This window comes from Macaca mulatta, chromosome 14 (genome assembly GCF_049350105.2).
Source record: "Macaca mulatta isolate MMU2019108-1 chromosome 14, T2T-MMU8v2.0, whole genome shotgun sequence".
In the NCBI taxonomy this organism is placed as follows: domain Eukaryota; kingdom Metazoa; phylum Chordata; class Mammalia; order Primates; family Cercopithecidae; genus Macaca; species Macaca mulatta.
In genome coordinates, this window is record NC_133419.1 from 17871020 (window position 1) to 17894473 (window position 23454).

Consider the following 23454-nt stretch of genomic DNA (forward strand, 5'->3'; position numbering starts at 1 on the left):
CCATTGCACTCCAGCCTGGGCAACAAGAGCAAAATTCCATCTCAATCAATCAATAATAAATAAATAAATATGTGCTTAGACATATACATAAAACCAGGAGAGTGTTTGGTTGACCTATCAGAATGAAGAAGTTTGATGAAGAATATACTGATATTTGGCTGAGAAACAAAAGATTTTCATAAACATAGATGTGATCAGGTTTTTAATTTCAGTTAGATTTTTATTTGCTAGGAAATGAATACCTCTGTTAATTTTTCTTTCCACTAAAATAATCTGTATGTTGTTTTCACAGTGGCATGGCAGAGAGAAATGCTAATTTTGAAGCCCTTCCTGAGGATTGGAGAGCAAGACTAAAGCGAAGGAAAATGACTCCAAACACATAGTTTTTAAGTTTTTAAAACTTTTTTTGTATTATTACTTGTTTTGTGTTCAGTTCAAAGTCTTAACCAGTTTTATTGTCAAATAAACTATAAATGTTATGGGGAGATCTTATAAATTTTCTGGGCAAGAGTGTATGCATACAAAGTTTTCACTTTTGTGAAATGTAATTTTTCTGTTTTGCTAAGGGATGAGGTGATTGGAATTGCTTTGACCATGCTGCCTTTATTCTCAAACTGGCAAACTTAGCATGTTAGGTATATTAACCTCATCAATCTTGAAGAACATGTGGTTCATGAGGATAACACCTCTGTAGAGGACTCCCTGACAAAAGTGAAGAATTAACTTCTCCAGAACAAGTGCAATTCAGAAGGCAGCTCTGCATTCTACCTTGCTTGACTGGAATTGTCTGAATCTTTTTCTGACCTCTCTTCTCTAGTCGGCCACCCCTGAAGTACTGAGGTCTAAGTGGTTTACCTCGTGCTGATAGATGGCCACACTCTTTAGAGTAGTTCTCATAAATTCTAGAACTGGTAGCTCAGTCGTTTCGCACACTAGGTGGCATACAAGCAGCAGCAGGTGTTCATATCGTTGATTTTGAGAATTTCCCCCCAAGTATGTGGCAGTAAATGCAAAGAGACAGTCTGTGTATTAATGTCTCCATTGTCTTAACCTTGTTCCAAAACAAAATTCACCTCCTTTCTTTATGTGAATGTATTCTCCATAAAATTCCAGTATTTAAAAAGCAGTTTACTGTTCTGTACTTTCTATTGTATCACAATCAGGTAAAAGTCACTTTAAACTGAGGAAACGGCAAATTGTGTTTTAAAGCTCTTTGTATTTCTCCAGTTTCTGACCTTGTAAATTTGTATATATGCACTAATAAAGCTTTTTTTATAATTCTGATGGGTTATCCTTTTGCTCATCAACACCTGTTATTCCAATTATGTAACCAAGACTTGTTTTTTTTTTTTTCTAAGCATATACAATGCAAGGTGCAAACATTTAAGAACAGCTTTCAAGAAAAAGAGCAGATCTTGAATGGGGAGTGGTGGGGCCAGTTTGGACAAACAGGCTTCTAGTCCCAGATGGTGCTATGTGATCCAAGTTTTGGGGTCTAATATTATCTATAATATCTAGATTGGTTAATAGCCATGTTAGATAATATTTGACCTACTTAATTCCTGGCAATGATGTAATATGGTTAACATTTCGAAAAAAGTTGCTTTATAGCTTTTTCCCCCATTGATAAAAGTATCAGATACGGTTATATTCATATATAGTTAACCAAAGACACGTGTTTGAATTTTATTGTAGTATATATTTTTTTTGTTCTTGGTTTTTGTTTTTTTTTTTGAGATAATTTCGCTCTTGTTGCCCAGGCTGGAGTGCAATGGCGCGATCTAGGCTCACTGCAACCTCCACCTCCCGGATTCAAGTGGTTCCCCTGCCTCAGCCTCCCGAGTAGCTGGGATTACAGGCATGCGCTACCATGCCCAGCTAATTTCGTATTTTTAGTAGAGACGGGGTTTCTCCAGGTTGGTCAGGCTGGTCTCAAACTGCGGACCTCAGGTGATCCGCCTGCCTCGGCCTCCCAAAGTTCTGGGATTACAGGCGTGAGCCACCGCGCCCTGCCTGGAGTATATTTCTATGCATATAATTAATTCGTTAAACCTAATCAAAATGTGTGATTTGAATTTGCTAGCTTCGTTTCTTAAGATTTTCAGTGTAGAAGGTAATTTTTCCATTCTAGCTATGGAGTGGACACAAGGTGAAAGAAGCAGCAGCTTAGAGCAAAGCATGCACAACAATTATCTAAAGCCAACAGCAAACGAGCTTGGAAATATGTTGAAGGCTACTGGCATCGTACTCATCAATGCGGTTTCGATTCCCAGGTTGGGGCTGTAATGTATGAAGTGAAAAATGAGTCTGAATCGCCGCTGCCCGCCCATACTCGCTGCGGACCTTCCCGGGGCTGCCCGCTCCCTCCGTGGGGGCGGGGCCTAGCTTGCCGGAAGCGCCCGGCCGCCCCGCCCTTTTTCCGCTTCCGGCTCGCGGTTGCTAGGCTACCCGGGCCCTCACAGACGGCAGTGGCTGGCGGGTGCAGCTAGTTTGTCCTCTTACCCACACACTGCTTGGCCTCTGTACCTAAGTGCGGTGGCCGCCTGCCTCGCTGGGGCTTCTCTGCCGCACCCATCCGTGCTGCTTGGGACGGGCCAGGGCGCGAAGGCGGTCGCACCCATCGCTCTGCCCTCCTGAGAAGTTTCTGTTCTCCTTCCCCCTTCCTACGCTTAGGAAACCCCCTCACCACCTGGCCCGGACCAGGTTCCTCTGAACCCTAAAGGGCCCGCTCTCCCAACCCCCTGACCTTTTTCCATCGACACTGACCGAGACGACTCCGTCGCGTGCTCCCATCCCCATTTCTTTCACTTTCCTGTGGCGAGCATCTCCCTTCTCAGGGAAAGGGAACCATGGGGCCAGCACCTTGGGAAGAAGAGGCGGGAAGACACGCCGCCCTCCCCGTCTCAGGTGCACCTCTGGCCTCGGCGTGACCATCTTGTTGAGCTGCGGAGAAGCTGGGTTGGCAGGGTTTTCTGAAGTCAAGAGGGAGCTGGGGGGCGCCCGGGGAGGTATTGGCAGTTTTTCACTTGTCCTGTTCTGGCTTTGTAGCTTCTCGTGTGTAATCAGCTGCCTATTTGGAAATTGGGCAGGATTTGCGACTGGACGCTAATGTCACTGACTAGTTTTCATCCTATCATCCAGAAGTAACATGTTCCCAGCCTTGGAAACGCACCTAAAGCAGGTCGGTACACAGCACAGAAAGCCACAGAAATTTCTTCGGGGAACTCCATTTCTTTGGGAGCTCCACAGAAATCTGCTACTAGATAAGAAGGGATGTTCCGGTGGCATCTTTTCCCAGCTGGAGATCTTGATCCCCACAATAGAATAATTCGCAGGAATGCAGTTTGCTTGGTTTAGTTTAGTTTAGTCACATGCAACAACGCTCGTGTACTTTTTGCTGAGTCCATTATGGTTTGAAAACATCTTGACTGAAGTGGCCTTTCCTTTCACAGACTATTCCTGATCCTTATGAAGACTTTATGTACCGTCACCTCCAATATTATGGCTACTTTAAAGGTAATACCATGTTCTTGTCTAGTATCACCTTTCCTGGACTCGAGAGGAAAATTGCTTCGTTAGCTGAGAGGGTTGCACTTAGGTAGACTAATAAATAATTTGCATTGACAAATAAATATTTTTTCCTCTACCATTATTGCAAAGTACTTCCTTTCCCCATTGATCTGCAGGGTCACCTCTGTCAAGTAGAAAGCATCACTTAATACAAAGATCTGTTTCTGGGCTGTCTATTCCGTTGGTCTGTCTATCCTTTATCAATATCACTGTCTCTTAATTACTATATGGCATTAAAATAGTCTTTATCTGGAAAGACATATCTTCCCACCTTGTTCTTCAAAAGTGTCATGGCTGTTCTTGAGTCTTTGCCTTCCTATATAAATTTTACAATTGGCTTATGACATTTTATTTTATTTTATTTTATTTTTGAGATGAAGTCTCGCTCTGTCACCCAGGGTGGAGTGCAGTGGCACGATCTCAGCTCACTGCAACCTCTTCCTCCCAGATTCAAGAGATTCTCCTGCCTCAGCCTCCTGAGTAGCTGGGATTACAGGCTCGATCCTCCACGCCCGGCTAATTTTTGTTTCTTTTTTTTTTTTCTTTTTTTTTTGAGATGGAGTCTCACTCTTTTCACCCAGGCTGAAGTGCAATGGCGCAAACTCGGCTCACTGCAACCTCCACCTCCTGGGTTCAAGAGATTCTCTTGCCTCAGCCTCCCAAGTAGATGGGATTACAGGCGCCAACCACCACACCCAGCTAACTTTTTTGTGTATTTTTAGTAGAGATGTGGTTTCAACATGTTGGCCAGGCTGGTCTTGAACTCCCGACCTCAGGTGATCCACCCGCCTTGGCCTCCCAAAGTGCTGGGATTACAGACATGAGCTACTGCGCCTGGCTGTTTTTTTATTTTTGAGATGGAGTTTCGCTCTTGTTGCCCAGGCTGGAGTGCCGTGGCGCGAGCTAGGCTTGCTGCAACCTCCACCTCCTGGGGTCAAGCGATTTTCCTGCCTCAGCCTCCCAAGTACCCAAGTAGCTGGGATTACAGGCATGCACCACCATGCCTGGCTAATTTTGGTGTTTTTAGTAGACACAGGGTTTCCTCATGTTGACCAGGCTGTTCTCGAACTCCTGACCTAAGGTGATCCACCCACCTTGGCCTCCCAAAGTGCTGGGATTACAGGCATGAGCCACTGTCCCCGGCCCGCTTGTGACATTTTAAAAGACTGTAGGAATTGCATTGAATCTGTAGATCAGATTTCACAAGAACTGGCAATTTTTCAACACTGGATTCTCCAGTCTATGACTATAATATATATCTCCATTTACTTAGGTTTTTAATGTCTCCCAATAAAGATTTATAGTTTTTCATAATACTTCATATTTTTATGCTATTATAAATGTTGATCTTCTTAAAATTTTATTTCCTAACTTTGTTATTGGTATATTGAAATAAGATGGAGTAATATTGATTGTATTAGTATTAATTTTATTTTATTTTTATTTTATTTTTTTTTGAGACGGAGTCTTGCTGTGTCTCCCAGGCTGGAGTGCAGTGGCACAATCTCGGCTTACTGCAAGCTCCGCCTCCCAGGTTCACGCCATTCTCCCACCTCAGCCTCCCAAGTAGCTGGGACTACAGGCGCCCGCCACCACACCCAGCTAATTTTTTGTATTTTTTTTTAGTAGAGACGGGGTTTCACCATGTTAGCCAGGATGGTCTCGATCTGCTGACCTCGTGATCCACCCGCCTCGGCCTCCCAAAGTGCTGGGATTACAGGCTTGAGCCACCGCGCCCGGCCAATTTTATTTCTATCAAAGAATGTTGTTAAATTTTTTTATTAACTACATTAGTCGTCACCCCTTATTATCTACAGGGGGGAGGTTCCAAGACCCCTGTATGGCCTGAAACCACTGATAGTACTAAATCCAAATCACTCTCATTCAGAACAGACTTCTATCTTCCACCCACAAATTTAATGCCTTTTCCACCATAACTAAGTACTTATGCACTGTGGCCATAACTTTTGCAATTTGAAGTATGACAGCAAAACTATTATGAATTTCTTTTTTCTTCTTCACAATTCACAAATAGATTTGTTCTTACCATAGAACTTAGCAACCTCAGCATGCATATATATTTTATTTATTTATTTATTTATTTATTTATTTATTATTTTTTAGATGGTCTGTTTCTTGCCTTGGCCGGAATGCAATGTTGCAATCACAGCTCATTGCAGCCTTGACTTTCCAGGCTTAAGCGATCCTCTTACCTCCCAACTAGATGGGAACACAAGCACAAGCCAGCACACCCAGCTAATTTTAAAATATTTTTTGGAGAGACATGGTCTTACTATGTTGCTCAGGCTGGTCATCATACGATTTTTTACTTTCCATACAAAGTCAAGAACTTCAGGCCGGGTGCGGTGGCTCACGCCTGTAATCCCAACACTTTGGGAGGCCAAGGTGGGCAGATCACCTGAGGTCAGGAGTTCAAGACCAGCCTGGCAAACATGGCAAAACCCTGTCTCTACTAATAATACAAAAAATTAGCTGGGCTTGGTGTTGCACGCCTGTAATCCCAGCTACTCAGAAGGTGGAGGCAGGAGAAACACTTGAACCTGGGAGGCAGAGGTTGCAATGAGCCGAGATTGTGCCACTCCACTCCAGATTGTTGAAGTTTCAATACCCTCTTCATAGGGAGAGAGAAATTCAGGGAGGAGGGTGTGTAGGCAATTGTGAAAGGTAGTAAATGATATTCAGGAGAAACGAATGAGCTCCAAAAATCATGTCCTGGGACAAAGTTCCTCTGAGCTCCGGGGAGGGGTGGCAAGCAAGTGAGGGGAGGAGCTTCACTGAAGAAAGGTTGTCTTACGCAAATAGTTGCCCAGGTAATCTCTGAGTTGCCCTCATAATTGATGAAAAGTCTATCGGGGTGTTGTGACAATTTTTAGTCTCCTCTTTAGTGGTTCATCTTTACTAGTTATTTGATGAGATTCCTAGGGAAGGGGTCTTAAAACAACTGCTTTTCTTTTGGAAAGAAGTTTCCTTAGTCAGATAAGGAATTCCAGAGAGGAGTCCTTTCCTGTTCTTGGGGTAGTGGGGAGACAGTAGAGGTCAGAAAGTCCTTGGTTCTGAGGCAGCTTCTAAGGCTTTTCTAATTTTTTTAAATTTATTTTTTCAACTTTTATTATAGATTAGAGGGTACATGTGCAGGTTTGTTACATGGGTAAATTGCATGTTATTGAGGGTTGGAACCCTTTCTATGTTTAGTTCAAAGTGTTCAGTAGGCCAAGTGCCAAACCTTTGGGCCATAATTTTTTTTTCTTTTTTTTTTTTGAGACAGGATCTCGCTCTGTCACTCAGGCTGGAGGGCAGTGGCCTCCACATCCCACGCTCAAGCAACCCTCCCAGCCCTGGGCTATCATTTTCTGAGTTCCAACACAGCCCTTATAGCTTCAGAATCTTTCTGCCTACCAAGCCCTTTCTCACTCCACTACACCAGGCTGCTTCTCAAGTCTCCTCTTTACATCCATTTCCTCAGCTGTAAGGTGGAGATAATTATGCTTCACTCACATGAGCTGGAATATGAAAGCTCTTTGAAAAATGCAGCGTATTCATTACAAAGGCCTGTGGTGGTGGGTGGTGATAAAAGGAGTAGGGGTTTGGTATTGACCTAGATGTTAGAAGTGATGAGTCAGCCTTCCAGCAACTTTTTTTTTTTTTTTTTTTTTTTGAGGCAGAGTCTCGCTCTGTCGCCCAGGCTGGAGTGCAGTGGCCAGATCTCGGCTCACTGCAAGCTCCACCTCCCGGATTCACGCCGTTCTCCTGCCTCAGCCTCCCGAGTAGTTGGGACTACAGGCGCCCACCACCTTGCCTGGCTAGTTTTTTTGTTTTTTTAGTAGAGACGGGGTTTCACCGTGTTAGCCAGGATGATCTCGATCTCCTGACCTCGTGATCCGCCCATCTCGGCCTCCCAAAGTGCTGGGATTACAGGCTTGAGCCACCACGCCCGGCCACCTTCCAGCAACTTTAATTAAACTACCTATTTTTAGCGCAGAGAGGCAGTTTACCAAACTCTGCTACGCATCAGCATGTTCGGAAGAATAACCCTCAGTACCTGTTGCATGGCTCTCTTGGGGGAAAAGATGATTTGATACCAGACACCCTGCAAAAGGAGAAGCTTCTATGTGAGTAACAATCAGTATGTGTGACCTCTAGAACCTCATTGCCTAGTAACTCCTCTGAGTATTCAGAAGAACCTGCTCTAACATGGGAGAGGCCGGGGAGCAGCCTTGGCCTCTGTTTCTAACACCGTTCAAAACTTCTCTCTAAATCTACTTTGGATTACAGGTTTAAATCAAAATACTGTATTTTCTAGCCAGGCGTGGTGACTCACGCCTGCAATCCCAGCACTTTGGGAGACTGAGGTGGGAGGATCACTTGAGGTCAGGAGTTTGAGACCAGTCTGACCAGCATGGCAAAACCCCAGCTCTACTAAAAATATACAAATTAGCCGGGTGTGGTGACACACACCTGTAATCTCAGGACTTGGAAGGCTGAGGTGGGAGGATTGCTTGAACCCAGGAGGTGGAGGTTCAGTGAGCCGACGTTGGGCCACTGCACTTCAGCCTGGGTGACAAAGTGAGATTCTGTCTCAAAAAAAAAAAAAAAAAGAGTAATATGCCTGTCATGGTGGCTCACGCCTGTAATCCCAGTACTTTGGATAGCTGAGGCAGGCAGATCGCTTGTGCTCAGGAGCTCGAGACCAGCCTGGGCAACATGGCAAAACTCTTGTCTCTACAAAAACATACAAAAATTAGCTGGATGTGGTGGCAGGTGCCTGTGGTCCCAGCTACTGGGGAGGTTGAGGCAGGAGAATTGTGTGAACCTGGGAGGCGGAAGTTGCAGTGAACTGAGATTGCGCCACTGCATTCCAGCCTGGGCAACAGAGTGAGACCCTGTCTCAAAAAAAAAAAAAAAAGTAATACATTGATTTTCAGTTTTGATGGATAATGCTTACTAAGGCTGTTTGCATAGGAGCAGTGGAAAACAGTTCTAGCTAGCTTACGCAAAAAAATAATTTTTTGCAGAGACACAGGTTTCTTCTAAAATCTAAGGGGAAGAATGCAGTTGAACTTCTCCCTCAAACCAAACATTGATCCACCCCTCTTTTCTCTCTATCCCCCCTTGCTTATCCCCCACCTCCACCGCTGCCTTTATACCCCCACCCTCACAGTCCCACCACCTCCCATCCAAGCTATCATCATTCAGCCTTCTAATTGGTCTCCTGGCTCCTCTTGTTCTGTGCTGCACCCCCCAATCAGCTTTCCACATAGCAGTGTTTTTTATATGCAAATCTGACTAGGTCCCTTTTCTACTTAAAACCTTTGAATGACACAAGATCTGAAAACCATAAAATACATTATTGAATTTTTTTTTTTTTGAGACGGAGTCTCACTCTTGTCCCCAGGCTGGAGAGTGGTAGCACTATCTCAGCTCACTGCAACCTCTGCCTCCTGGGTTCAAGCTATTCTTCTGCCTCAGCCTCCCCAGTAGCTGGGATTACAGGTGTGCACCACCACTCCCAGCTAATTTTTGTATTTTTAGTAGAGACAGTGTTTCACCATGTTAGCCAGGCTGGTCTCAAACTCACAACCTTGGGTGATCGGCCCACCTCGGCCTCCCAAAGTGCTGGGATTACAGGTGCGAGCCAACACACCTGGCCAATATTAATAATTTTTTTTTTTTTTTTTTGAGACAGAGTCTTGCTCTGTCGAAAGGCTGGAGTGCAGTGGCTCCATCCTGGCTCACTACATCCTCCGCCTCCTGGCTTCAAGTGATTCTCCTGCCTCAGCCTCCTGGGTAGCTGGGACTACAGGTGTGCACCACGGTGCCTAGCTAATTTTTGTATTTTTAGTAGAGACAGGATTTCACTGTGTTAGCCAGGATGGTCTCGATCTCCTGACCTTGTGATCCGTCCACCTCAGCCTCCCAAAGTGCTGGGATTACAGGCGTGAGCCACTGCGCCCAGCTGGCCAGGCTGGTCTTGAACTCCCAACCTCAGGTAGTCCACCCACCTCGGCCTCCCAAAGTGCTAGGATTACAGGTGTGAGCTACCGTGCCCAGCCTGCTTTATATTTCTTTAGTTATGAGTGACATTGTGCAGCTTTACTGTCTTTTCAAATGTTTATTTCCTTTTATTTCCCCCATTAAAGTATGGGAGAAAGATTTAGCTAGAAATGCAGGGGTCCCAAGTGGGCATAGGAAATGAGAAGGGATGGGGATAGTGAACGGAAGAAAAGAAGACAATGATCCCTGAGACAAACGGGGCCTCCTCTTCCTCTTTCTAGGGCCTACCAGTTTATCTTCAGCTGTGCACAGACAAATAGAAGCCATCAACAGAGGTATTTCATGTCCTTCCAGACCAGAAAATTCAAGCTCCTTTTTTGGACTATGTCTTCATCACCTGCTCTTCCCACCAAACCTGAGAATTACCAGACAGGAATGGGATTGATGCCTGATGAGCACTGAAGGATCCTCAGCCTTTAGTTCCCCCTTTCATTTCCATTTTTTTCTTTTTTCCTCATTCCCTTTTTTTTTTTTTTTTTGGACATAGACTTTCACTCTTGTCACCCGGACTGGATGCAGTGGTGCAGCCTCAGCTCACTGCAACCTCCACCTCCCAAGTTCAAAGATTCTCCTGCCTCAGCCTTCTGAGTAGCTGGGATTACAGGCATGTGCCACCACACCCAGCTAATTTTTGTAGTTTCAGTAGAGACAGGATTTCACCACGTTGGCCAGGCTGGTCTCGAACTCCTGAACTCAGGTGATCCACCCGCCTTGGCCTCCCAAAGTTCAAAGTTTTGGGATTACAGGCATGAGCCACAGTGCCCGGCCCCTCCTTTCTTTTTTACCTTTCTGAAAGCCTTTCTTTTCTTCCCTTTTTTTCTGATTCTTTCTTCTGCCCCATCTCACGCTTTATCTCACCTTCCTCTTTCCATCTTCTTTATGTCTCTCTTTCCTTGGTATGGTAATATTATGGTCCTGAAATTTTATTTGTAGGTTATTTCACTATAGTTGGTAAAAAAGAAGAAAAAAAGAATAAAGTTGTATGTACTTTTTTCTAAAATGGCAATGGATATATTGAAATTCCTTCTCTTGCCACTAGCCAAACAAAAATAATAAAGCACATTAAGTAACTTCTTATTCATTGTAACCAACTGTTGAAATGTCTTGGACCATTAAATTTAATTTTTTTAAAAAAAGGTTTTTTATTTACCCTAAAGTTTTATATTCAAACATTTAATAGACTGTGCAGAATTTTAACATTTTTTAATTTTGAGCCTGTTATTCTGGACTAAATCTTCTTGAAGGAGAAACATGTCAAATAATCATGTATCTGTGCTAATATTTTAATATAATGCTTAAAATAGTTTCATTGTTATAGATGAGCAGTAAAGTTCCCAAGGAGGAAAAGGAAGATGTTCACTTACTCTCTTTCCCTTTGGCAGATTCACATATGCTGAGTTTACCACATCTTAGGAGCAGACAGCTTCTTTATGATGAGTTGGATGAAGTAAATCCACGTCTTCGAGAACCCCAAGAGCTCTTTTCCATTTTGTCTACCAAGAGGCCACTGCTGGCTCCAAGATGGCCAATCGAATGTGAGGTCATCAAGGAAAGCATTCATCATATTGGTAATATGACTTATGTGAAGTGGTCTTGCTAATCTATTCTGCCTGACTTTTTTTTGTTTTTGTTTTGTTTTGTTTTGTTTTGAGAAGAAGTCTCACTCTATTGCCCAGGCTGGAGTGCAGTGGCACAATCTCGGCTCACTGCAACCTCCGCCTCCTGGGTTCAAGTGATTCTCCTCACTCAGCCTCCTGAGTAGCTGGAATTACAGGTGCGCACCACCACTCCCGGCTAATTTTGCGTTTTTAAGTAGAGACAGGGTTTCACCTTGTGTGCAAGGCTAGTCTCGAACTCCTCACCTCGTGATCCGCCCGCCTTGGCCTCCCAAAGTGCTGGGATTACAGGCGTGTGCCACCATGCCCAGCTAATTTTGTATTTTTAGTAGAAACGGGGTTTCTCTATGTTGGTCAGACTGTTCTCGAACTCCCAACCTCAGGTGATCCACCTGCCTCGGCCTCCCAAAGTGCTGTGATTACAGATTTGGGCCACTGCACCCAGCTAGTGTTTATATTTTTATTAGAGTCAGGGTTTCTGCATGTTGGCCAGGCTAGCCTCAAACTCCTGACCCTAAGTGATCCACCCGCCTTGGCCTCCCAAAGTGCTGGGATTACAGGCATGAGCCTCTGCACCAGGCCTAGAGTCAACATTTATTAACTCACCCTGAAACAGTTAAACTGTGAGAAACTGATATAAACTCACCAAAATCAAGTCATACTAATGTGTAAACTAGAATGCTTCTGAGTTTTTCAGAATGGGAGGATACCTTCCTAGAAGACAAAATATATAAATACTGAAATCTGTTTTCTAGATTAACCTGTTTCAGTGGGTTTTTTTCTTTTCTTTTTCTTTTTTTGGAGGGAGGACATAGCATCTTATCTAAAAATACAGAGGTGCTACCCTGTCTCAGTATTAATGTGTTTGGTTATGTAGTATTTTTACCAGTCTTGGTATAATTGAAGACTACATATACCACAACATAGTTTTTACTGTTTTTAGTTATATTTTGAGTGTATTGGAGTTTTCTTGTCGGAATGGTGGAGACTTTTTTTTGACATTATGGGTCATACCTGTGAGCTCTTGGAGCAAGCACAATCTTCTTCATCCATTTTATGGATTAAGCATTTATGGAAGTGGGTTGCATTAGAAAGTGGGGACTTCTCTAATTACCAGAACAAGTCTAGCAAACATCATGTATGTCTCTGCTTTATACTACTGGATAAAAAACTGGATATTCCTCTTTTTTTTTTTTTTTTTTTGAGATGGAGTCTTGCTCTGTCGCCCAGGCTAGAGTGCAATGGCTCCATCTTGGTTCACTGCAACCTCTGCCTCCCGGGTTCAAGCAATTCTCCTGCCTCAGCCTCTCAAGTAGCTGGGATTACAGGCACACACCACCATTCCTGGCTAATTTTTGTATTTTTAGTAGAGACGGGGTTTCACCATCTTGGCCAGGGTGGTCTCGAACTCCTGCCCTCATGATCCACTCGCCTCAGCCTCCCAAAGTGCTGGGATTACAGGTGTGAGCCACCACACCCAGCTGGATGTTCCTCATTTTCTGTCTCCCTGCTTTATAATATTCGTTCATATGTGTTGTCATATGCTAAGTACAGTGCCTGGTGCTGGAGATAATAGTGATGAACAAAGTGGAGAGTTCATGGACCCAGAGTTCATGAACTAGTGAGGAAGTTAAACATTTTACCAGACAATTGCATAGTGCTTGGTCCACCTAAGCATACCTAACCCAGCTTAGAGATCAGCATAAGTTTTCAAAAGGAGTTGCCATCTAAGCTGAGATCTAAAGGATGAGTTTGAAATGATCCAATTAAGAGGGTCAAGAAAAGTATTTCAGTTGGAATAAAAAGAAAAAGAGCATGGCATGCTTGGGCAACCATAGAACATTGAGGATTAAAAAGAGATGAGTCTGAAAATATAGGGAAAAAATAAAAGTGGAGTTTATTTTACTTTATATTTTATTTTAATTTAATATTTTATTTTTGAGACAGGGTCCTGTTCTGTCACTCAGGCTGGAGTGCAGTGGTGTGATCACAGCTCACTGCAGCCTTGAACTCCTGGCCACAAGCCATTCTCCCACCTCAGCCTCCTGAGTAGCTAGGACTATAGGCGTGCACCACCATGCCTGGCTAATTTTTTTTCTTTTTTTCTTTTTTTTGAGAACAGAGTCTCTGTTGCCCAGGCTGGAGTGCAGTGGCATGATTTTGGCTCACTGCAACCTCTGCCTCCTGGGTTCAAGTGCTTCTCATGCCACAGCCTCCCAAGTAGCTGGGATTACAGGCACGTGTCACCACACCCTGCTCATTTTTTATATTTTTGGTAGAGACAGGGTTTCACCATGTTGGCCAGGCTGGTCTCGAACTCCTGACCTCAAGCGATCCACCTGCCTCGGCCTCCCAAAGTGCTGGGATTACAGGTGTGAACCACCGCGCCTGGCCACCTGGCTAATTTTTAAAAAGCTTTTTTATAGAGACACGTGGTCTCACTATGTTGCCCAGGCTATTCCCAAATTCCTGGCCTCAAAGGATCCTCCTGGCCTCCTAAAGTTCTGAGATTACAGGTGTGAGCCGCAACCGCAGCAAGGAAACTGGAATTTAATAACCAAGTTAATGCTGTGATAATTCACTAAACTACAAGATCTTTCTTTTTATTTTTTTATTTTATTTTATTTTATTTTGAGATGGAGTCTTGCTCTGTTGCCCAGGCTGGAGTGCGATGGCGCAATCTTGGCTCACCGCAACCTCTGCCTCCCAGGTTCAAGTGATTCTCCTGCCTCAGCCTCCTGAGTAGCTAGGATTACAGGCGTGCACCACCACGCCCGACTAATTTTTGTATTTTTTATTAGTAGAGACGGGGTTTCACCATGTTGGTCAGGCTGGTCTCAAACTCCTGACCTCGTGATCCGCCTGCCTCGGCCTCCCAAAGTGCTGGGATTACAGGCGTGAGCCACCGCACCCAGCCAACTACAAGATCTTTTATAAAGCAACTTTTGGCCGGGCGCGGTGGCTCAAGCCTGTAATCCTAGCACTTTGGGAGGCCGAGACGGGCGGATCACGAGGTCAGGAGATCGAGACCATCCTGGCTAACACGGTGAAACCCCGTCTCTACTAAAAATACAAAAAATTAGCCGGGCGAGGTGGCGGGCGCCTGTAGTCCCAGCTACACGGGAGGCTGAGGCAGGAGAATGGCGTGAACCCGGGAGGCGGAGCTTGCAGTGAGCTGAGATCCGGCCACTGCACTCCAGCCCGGGCGACAGAGCGAGACTCCGTCTCAACAACAAAAAAGAAAAGCAACTTTTAAAAAAATTTTTCAAAGAAACTTATTAACAATCACCTTATTGTTTAAACTAAATTGTATTAATAAGCACCTTATTGGTTGTTGTTGTTTTTGAGACGGAGTCTCACTCTGTCGCCCAAGCTAGAGTACCGTGGCACCGTGTCAGCTCACTGCAACCTCTGTCTCCTGGGTTTAAGCAATTCTCCTGCCTCAACCTCCTGAGTAGCTGGGATTGCAGGTGCCCACCACCAAGCTTGACTAATTTTTGTTTTGTTATTTGTTTTTGTTTTTGTTTTTGTTTTGAGACGGAGTCTGGCTCTGTCGCCCCAGGCTAGAGTGCAGTGGTACGATCTCCACTCGCTGCAAGCTCCACCTCCCGGGTTCATGCCATTCTCCTGCCTCAGCCTCCCATGCAGCTGGGACTACAGGCACCCGCCACCGCACCCGGCTAATTTTTTGTATTTTTAGTAGAGACGGGGTTTCACCGTGTCAGCCAGGATGGTCTCGATCTCCTGACCTTGTGATCTGCCTGTCTCAGCCTCCCAAAGTGCTAATTTTTATATTTTTTAATAGAGACGGGGTTTCACCATGTTGGCCAGGCTGGTCTCGATCTGCTGACCTCGTGATCCACTCGCCTCGGCCTCCCAAAGTGCTGGGATTACAGGCGTGCAAGCACCTTATTGTTTAAATTGTCAAAACCTCATCACTTCCCATAATCTTTGAGAAAATAAATTCATATAATATTTTACTGAGGTATATCTTTGTATGCTCTTGGAATTAATCAGTGGCTACTGTTCTAAAAATGATATTGAAAAGTTGTTCAAGTTCCACAAAGGAAATGTTTTCATTTTTTAGTTTTTTAATTATTTATTTATTTATTTTGAGACAGAGGCTCGCTCTGTTTGCCCAGGCTGGCGTGCAGTGGTGTGATCTCGATTCACTGCAACCTCCGCCTCCCGGGTTAGAGCGATTCTCCTACCTCAGCCTCCCGAGCAGCTAGGACTACAGGCACATGCCACCATACCCGGTTAATTTTTGTATTTTTAGCAGAGGCGGGAGTTTCACTATGTTGGCCAGGCTGGTCTCGAACTCCTGACCTCAGGTAATCCACCCACCTTGTCCTCCCAAAGTGCTGTGATTACAGACACGAGCCCCTACACCCAGCCAAAGAAATCTTTTTAAATTCGGTATTAATGAAAAAGCCTTAGCTAGGCACAGTGGCTTACACCTGTAATCCCAGCACTTTGGGAGGCAGAGGCGGGCGGATCACCTGAGGTCGGGAGTTTGAGACCATCCTGACCAACATGGAGAAACCCCATCTCTACTAAAAAATACAAAATTAACCGAGCGTGGTGGCACATGCCTGTAATCCCACCTACTCAGGGGCTGAGGTGGGAGAATCGCTTGAACCCGAGAGGCGGAGGTTGCAGTGAGCTGAGATCGCACCATTGCACTCCAGCCTGGGCAATAGAGCGAGACTCCATCTCAAGAAAATAAAAAGAAAGAAAAGAAAAAGACTTGCTTCCTCTGAAACGATTGATAAACTTAGTCCTCTATGGTAATAAAAACGTTATGTTAATGACCATATTTTGCTGATATTAAGGAAAGTCAGGGCCAAATTTTGAAGAGCTGTTGCAGCAGCTATATTGACCTTTCTGACTTATTTTTAGGTCTTCTATGGATAGTTTATTATTTCATTTTATATGCTCTTTGTTAAAAGTGTCCTCATAAGTCTTTATGGAAAGAAACAAGACATAATTATTTTATAAACAAGCAGGAAATTTAGGGTGGGAATTTGGTTTGATTCAACCAAACTAACCATTTGGAAAGTTATTATTATTATTTTATATTAGTTCTGATAGTGCCACTTACATTATTTCTTATTTTGTACTTTTTAAAATGTCTTCTTTCAGAGTGGGCTCCACCTCAACCAGAATATTTCTATCAACCTAAAGGAAATGAAAAGGTACCAGAGATTGTAGGAGAGAAAAAAGGAACAGTTGTCTATCAATTAGATTCAGGTATTGTCATTACACTGAACAATGAATGGTTAATCATGACAAAGTTATAATAAACATATGTTCAATAATAAAAGTGATTTTAAGCCGGGCGCGGTGGCTCAAGCCTGTAATCCCAGCACTTTGGGAGGCCGAGGCGGGTGGATCACGAGGTCAGGAGATCGAGACTATCCTGGCTAACATGGTGAAACCCCGTCTCTACTAAAAATACAAAAAACTAGCCGGGCGTGGTGGCGGGCGCCTGTAGTCTCAGCTACTTGGGAGGCTGAGGCGGGAGAATGGCGTGAACCCGGGAGGCGGAGCTTGCAGTGAGCCGAGATCACGCCACTGCACTCCAGCCTGGGAGACACAGCGAGACTCCGTCTCAAAAAAAAAAAAAAAAAACAAAAAAAGTGATTTTAAAAATCCATAGTTTAGTGGTAAACTCTTTTCCAGGCCAACCTGAGTGGGAGCCTGGGGGAGGAGTCATAAGCAGCCTGCTGTAAAGTTTCAACAATTTTCTAAAATCAAAGTACATTCTTTTTTTTTTTTTTTTGAAAAAAAAAGGCGCCCGGCCAAAGTACATTCTTTTTACAGGCGCCCGGCCAAAGTACATTCTTTTTAATAGTTCTAAGTCCATTAACAGCTTCTCTCTTGTTATTCTCCTTCCTGAAAATCAGATGTTGGATCATCTTTGGGGAGATTACTCTTCTTTTCTTCACCTCCTATATGTACTTTAATGAGTACTTTGTTCTATGTGCATATGACTGTCATTTAGTAATGCAGTTTCCTGTGTTGAGTTTTAAGCTTCTAGGGGTTGAATATATGTCTTTTGTAGAAATATGCAGAACATCATACCTAACAACAATAAAATACTCCTTCTTTTTGTTTTCGCCATCCCTACTGAAGTCATACACATTCTTTTTAAGGGTACCTGTTAGATTCCCCAGGATAAACTATATGCTAGGCCATAAAGCAAGTTTTTATACATGTAAAAGGATTAAAATAATACAAAGTACATTCTCTGACCATAGTAAAATTGAATTAGAAATCAACAACAGAATGAAATATGAGATAGCCACAAATATGTGGAAATTGAATAACATCTTTCTAAATAACCTATAGGTTAAAGAAATCACAAGTAGACTTCAAAAATATTTTGAAGGCCGGGCGCGGTGGCTCAAGCCTGTAATCCCAGCACTTTGGGAGGCCGAGGCGGGCGGATCACAAGGTCAGGAGATCGAGACCACAGTGAAACCCCGTCTCTACTAAAAATACAAAAAATTAGCCGGGCGCGGTGGCGGGCGCCTGTAGTCCCAGCTACTCAGGAGGCTGAGGCAGGAGAATGGCGGGAACCCGGGAGGCGGAGCTTGCAGTGAGCCGAGATCGCGCCACTGCACTCCAGCCTGGGCAACAGCGTGAGACTCCGTCTCAAAAAAAAAAAAAAAAAAAAAAAAAAAAATATTTTGAATGTAGTGAAAATAAAACCACAACATATTAACAGTTATAGGATGCAAAAACAAAATGAACCAGTGCCAGGGATATTTATGGGTATTTATGGTTTAAGTGCCTGTATTTCAAAACAAAAAAGGCTTCTTATCAATTACCTAAGCTTCTACCTTAGCAAACTGGAAAAATAAAAGCCAACTAAACCCAAAGCAAGCAGAAGGAAAGTAGTAATAAAAATAAGAATGTGGCTGGGCACAGTGGCTCACGCCTATAATCCCAGCACTTTGGGAGGCTGAGGCAGGCAGATCACCTAAGGTTGGGAGTTCGAGACCAGCCTGACCAACATGGGGAAACTCCATCTCTACTGACAATACAAAATTAGCCGGGTGTGGCGGTACATGCCTGCAATCCCAGCTACTTGGGAGGCTAAGGCAGGAGAATCTCTTGAACCTGGGAAGCAGAGGTTGTGGTGAGCCAAGATTGTGCCATGCACTCCAGCCTGGGCAAGAAGATTGAAACTCTGTCTCAAAAAAATAAATAAATAAATAAAAATAAAAAAAGTATGTAGGCCGGGTGTGGTGGCTCATACTTGTAATCCCAGCACTTTGGGAGGCCAAGATGGGCAGATCACCTGGGGTCAGCAGTTCGAGACCAGCCTGGCCAACATGGTGAACCTCTGTCTCTACTAAAATACAACAAATTAGCCAGTCATGGTGGCAGGTGCCTGTAAACCCAGCTACTCAGGAGGCTGAGGCAGGAGAATCATTTAAACGTGGGAGGTGGAGGTTGCAGTGAGCCATGATGGCACCACTGCACTCCAGCCTGGGCAACAAGAGTGAAACTCCATTTCAAAAAAAAGAAGAAGAAGAAGAAGGTAGGCTGGGTGCAGTGGCTCATGCCTGTAATCCCAGCACTTTGGGAGGCCAAGGTGGGTGGACCACAAGGTCAGGAGATCGAGACCATCGTGGCTAACACGGTGAAACCCCATCTCTACTAAAAATACAAAAAAGTAGCTGGGCATGGTGGCAGGCACCTGTAGTTCCAGCTATCCAGGAGGCTGAGGCAGGAGAATCCCTTGTACCTTGGGAGGCGGAGGTTGCAGTGAGCCAAGATTGTGCCACTGCACTCCAGCCTGGGCGACAGACCAAGACTCCGTCTCAAAAAATAATCATCATCATCATAAGAGGCTGGGTTGGTGCCTCATACCTGTAATCCTAGCACTTCGAGAGGCGGAGGTGGGTGGATCACTTGAGGTCAGGAGTTTGAGACCAGCTTGACCAACATGATGAAACCCTGTTTCTACTAAAAATACAAAAATTAGTTGGGCGTGGTGGTGTGCCCCTGTAATCCCAGCTGCTCAGGAGGCTGAGGCAGAGGAATCGCATGAACCAGGGAGACAGAGGTTGCAGTGAGCCAAGATTGTGCCACTATGCTCAGCCTGGGTGACAAAGTGAGACTCTGTCTCAAAAAAATATAAAATAAAATAAAATAAAAAACAGAAAGCATTGAAGACAGAAAACTGATGGAGAAAAGCAAACCAAAAGTTGGTTGTTGGGAACATCAACAAAATTGAAACATATTTGCTAAACCAAAAAAAAAGGAAAAGAGGCACAAATTATCAAAGTCGGGAATGAAAAAGGTAACATAAGGACCAAACCAGTACAAATTAAAAAAGTTACAAGGTAATACTATTAACAACTTTATGACAACAAATTAGACAATTTAGATAAAGAGGACAAATTGCTAGAAAGTTACCAAAACTGCCTCAAGGAAGAAATAAAAGGTTTAAATACATTATAACAAAAAAATAATGATTAGAGATCTTTCCAGGAAGAAAACCCAGGCCCACCTGGGACCTGGTAGCTCAGGCCTCTAATTCCAGCACTTTGGGAGGCCAAGGCAGGTGGATCAGCTGAAGTCTAGAGTTTGAGACCAGCCTGGCCTACGTGGTGAAACCCTGTCTCTCTACCAAAAATACAAAGTATCCTGGTATGGTGGTGTGCACCTGTAGTCCCAGCTACTCGGGAGGCTGAGGCAGGAGAATTGCTTGAACCAGGAGGTGGAGGTTGCAGTGAGCTGAGATCGCACCACTGCACTCCAGCCTGGGCAACAGAGCAAGACTCCATCTCAAAAAAAAAAAAAAAAAAAAAAAAAAAAAAAAAAAAAAAAAAAAGACCCAGGCTCAAATGACTTACTTGACAAGGTTTGTTTGAATTCTTTTCTTTTTTTTTTTTTTTTTTTTTTTGAGACAGAGTCTCACTCTGTCACCCAGGCTGGGATTCATGGTAGGATCTCACCTCACTGCAACCTCCACCTTCTGGGTTCAAGCGATTTTTGTTCCTCAGCCTCCAGAGTAGCTGGGATTACAGGTGTGCACCACCACGCCCCAGCTAATTTTTTTTTTTTTTTCATATTTTTAGTACAGACGGAGTTTCACCATATTGGCCAGGCTGGTCTCAAACTTCCAGCCTCAAGTGATCCACCTGCCTCCGCCTCCCACAGTGCTAAGATTACAGGCGTGACCCACCGCACCTGGCTGGTTTGTTTGAATTCTGTCAAACATTTAAAGATGAAATAATACCAATATTCCACCAACTCTGAAAACAAGAGGAAAAAATGTTTCCCAACTCTTTTTAAAAAATTTTAGAATCTTCCTCTGTCGCCTAGGCTGGAGTGCAGTGAGATGAACATGGCTCATTGTGTCTTCCACCTCACAGGCTCAAGTGAATTGTCCAACCTTAGCCTCCTGAGTAGCTGGGGCTACAGGCATGTACCACCCTGCCCAGCTAATTTTTTGTATGATTAGTAGAGACAGGGTTTCGCCATTGCCCAGGCCAGTCTCAAACTCCTGTGCTCAAGCAATCCACCCACTTCAACCTCCCAAAGTGCAGGGATTACAGGTCCCGTTCCCCTCAACTCTTTTTTTTTTTTTTTTTTTTTTTGAGACAGAGTTTCACTCTCGTCACCCAGGCTGGAGTGCAGTGGTGTGTTTCAGCTCACTGCAATCTCTGCCTCCCAGGTTCAAGCGATTCTCCTACCTCAGCCTCCCAAGTAGCTAGAATTACAGGTGCCTACCATCACACCTGGCTAATTTTTGCATTTTTAGTAGAGAGACAGCGTTTCACCATATCAGCCAGGCTGATCTCAAACTCCTGACCTCAGGAGATCCACCCACCTCAGCCTCCCAAAGTGCTGGGATTACAGGCATGAACTACCATGCCGAGCCTTTGTTGTGGCATTTTTGTTTTTGTTTTTTTGGTTTTTTGTTTTTTTTGAGACAGAGTCTTGGTCTGTTGTCCAGGCTGGAGTGTAGTGGCACAGTCTCAGCTCACTGCAACCTCTGCCTCCCAGGTTGAAGCAATTCTCCTGCCTCAGCCTCCTGAGTAGCTGGGATTACAGGCACCCGCCACAACACCTGGCTAATATTTTTATCTTTTTGGTAGAGACAAGGTTTCACCACGTTGGCCAGGCTGGTCTTGAATTCCTGACTTCAAGTGATCCTTGAAGGAGGCTGCCTCAGCCTCCCAAAGTGCTGGGATTACAGTCATGAGCCACCACACCCACCCTGTTGTGCCATTTTTGTTTACCCACTTACTATTCCCCATTCCCCTACCTAGCAGAGGTCATGAGGATAGCAGCCCGCGATCCTGATGTGGAATGCTGGTGTTGGAAGTGGAAGAGGGGAGGAGGACAATGTAGACCTTATTCTCAAACTGGTTGTGACTGTTTTTTACCTTTCTCACAATTCCTTGAGGAGCCAGAGGAAAGACTGACTTTTGTTACTGCCCCCCTCTGGCTAAAGCAGTTTTTCCAGGTGCCATCTGCCTCTATCAAAAGTATTTAAAGACATACACTGCTCATAGCCACCTGGGGCAAGGGATAGCAAATAGTCAAGGAGCAGATAGGCCCAAAAGCCTGGGAAAGAAGCTGAGGAGAAAGATTCTTAGGGAGATGAGCACTTGGAAGGGCCTCCACATATACTGGAGAATGCAGTATACATGGCTAGAGCTGCATTCATGTTCAGAAAAAACCTGAGAAGATCCTAGGCTTGCATCTCTGGTTGGTGGTTGGGCTTTCTGCAACTAAAGATGAAGGCTAACATCGAGTTTTTGGCAGCCTGACTTAGTGTTGAGGAGAGCCTCACCTCAAAGCCAGTCTGCCCAGACTAGGAAAATTTTGTGCTTGTTTTTTTTTTTTTTTTTTTCTTTTTGGCTTGGGAATGAGTGAGTGAGTGAATGAATGAATGAATGACAGGATCTCACTTTGTCACCCAAGCTGGAGTGCAGTGGAAAAATCACAGATCACTGCAGCCTCTACCTCTCAGCTTAAGCAATCCTGCCGCCTCAGCCTCCCGAGTAGCTGGGACTACAGGTGCACACCACCGCCCAGCTTTTTTATTTTTTGTACAGGGTATATATCACACAACATTTTACCACTTTGCCCAGGCTGGTCTCAAACTTCTGAGCCCAAGCAGTGCTCTCGCCTCAGCCTCCCAAAGTGCTGGGATTACAGGCATGAGCCATTACACCTCACCAAGCCCTGGTTGTTTAAGAAATCTCTGTCAGGTCACTGGCTGACCACTGATATAATGGAATGGAGAAGACACCTGGTGACCCACACATGACAACAATAACATATTCAGTGGGGAAAGACTGAACACATTCCCTCTAGGATCTGGAAACTTCAAAGGGCTTTTATGCAGAAATTGAAAAGATAATCCTCAAATTTATATGGAATTGTAAAGGGCCCTGAATAGCCAATACAGAAAAAGAAGTACAAAATTGGAAGACTCACGTTTCTTGATTTCAAAACACTGTGAACATACAGTAATCAAAACAGTATAATCCTGACACAGGGTAGGCATATAGATTGCTAAAATAGAACTGACAGTCCAAAAATAAACTCATATATTTTTGGTAAATTCATTTTTGACAAGGGTGCTAAGACTGTTCAGTGGGGAAAGAATAGTCTCTGTTAACAAATGGTGTTGGGATGACTGTATAGCCACACTCAAAAGAATGAAATTGAGGCCGGGCGCGGTGGCTCAAGCCTGTAATCCCAGCACTTTGGGAGGCCGAGGCGGGTGGATCACGAGGTCGGGAGATCGAGACTATCCTGGCTAACATGGTGAAACCCCGTCTCTACTAAAAATACAGAAAACTAGCCGGGCGTGGTGGCGGGCACCTGTAGTCTCAGCTACTTGGGAGGCTGAGGCGGGAGAGTGGCGTGAACCCGGGAGGCGGAGCTTGCAGTGAGCCGAGATCACGCCACTGCACTCCAGCCTGGGAGACACAGCGAGACTCCGTCTCAAAAAAAAAAAAAAAAAAAAAAAAAGAATGAAATTGAATCCCTACTTCATACCATGTTTAAAACTTAATCCAAAATGGATCCATGGCCTAAAGATAAGTACTGAAACTATAAAAATCTTAAAACAAAGGAGCCGGGCAGGGTGGTACACGCCTGTAGTCCAGGCTACTCAGGAGGCTGAGGCAGGAGGTTCACTTGAACTCAGATGTTT

The 23454-nt window shown here is 44.4% G+C and overlaps 2 protein-coding genes and 1 long non-coding RNA gene across 33 annotated transcripts in view; all 3 read left to right on the forward strand.

The window, feature by feature from the left end:
- Nucleotides 1-1284, forward strand: part of FNBP4 (formin binding protein 4) — a 52088-nt gene extending 50804 nt beyond the window's left edge. For all 19 annotated transcript variants that reach the window (XR_013403830.1, XR_013403829.1, XR_013403831.1 and 16 more), the window contains one exon: nucleotides 293-1284. Coding sequence is in view for 11 of the 19 variants with exons in the window: in XM_015114267.3 (XP_014969753.3) it covers nucleotides 293-383 (91 nt within the window). In the remaining 8 variants the exon portion in view is untranslated. The remainder of the gene's footprint in view (nucleotides 1-292) is intronic.
- Nucleotides 1285-2435: 1151 nt separating this feature from the next.
- Nucleotides 2436-23454, forward strand: part of AGBL2 (AGBL carboxypeptidase 2) — a 75849-nt gene continuing 54830 nt past the window's right edge. For 7 of the 13 annotated variants that reach the window (XR_013403837.1, XR_013403836.1, XR_013403838.1 and 4 more), the window contains exons 1-7: nucleotides 2436-2907; nucleotides 3049-3181; nucleotides 3453-3516; nucleotides 7566-7700; nucleotides 9864-9917; nucleotides 11025-11210; nucleotides 16404-16511. Coding sequence is in view for 10 of the 13 variants with exons in the window: in XM_077962868.1 (XP_077818994.1) it covers nucleotides 3149-3181; nucleotides 3453-3516; nucleotides 7566-7700; nucleotides 9864-9917; nucleotides 11025-11210; nucleotides 16404-16511 (580 nt within the window). In the remaining 3 variants the exon portion in view is untranslated. Of the gene's footprint in view, nucleotides 2908-3048; nucleotides 3182-3452; nucleotides 3517-7565; nucleotides 7701-9863; nucleotides 9918-10129; nucleotides 10247-11024; nucleotides 11211-16403; nucleotides 16512-23454 lie in introns of those variants that run through there. The other 6 variants (XM_077962870.1, XM_077962874.1, XM_077962872.1 and 3 more) reach the window with 5 other exon arrangements.
- Nucleotides 20158-23072, forward strand: LOC144334227 (uncharacterized). Its single transcript, XR_013403850.1, has 3 exons — nucleotides 20158-20454; nucleotides 21336-22409; nucleotides 22999-23072. It is a non-coding gene; the product is annotated as an uncharacterized LOC144334227 (long non-coding RNA).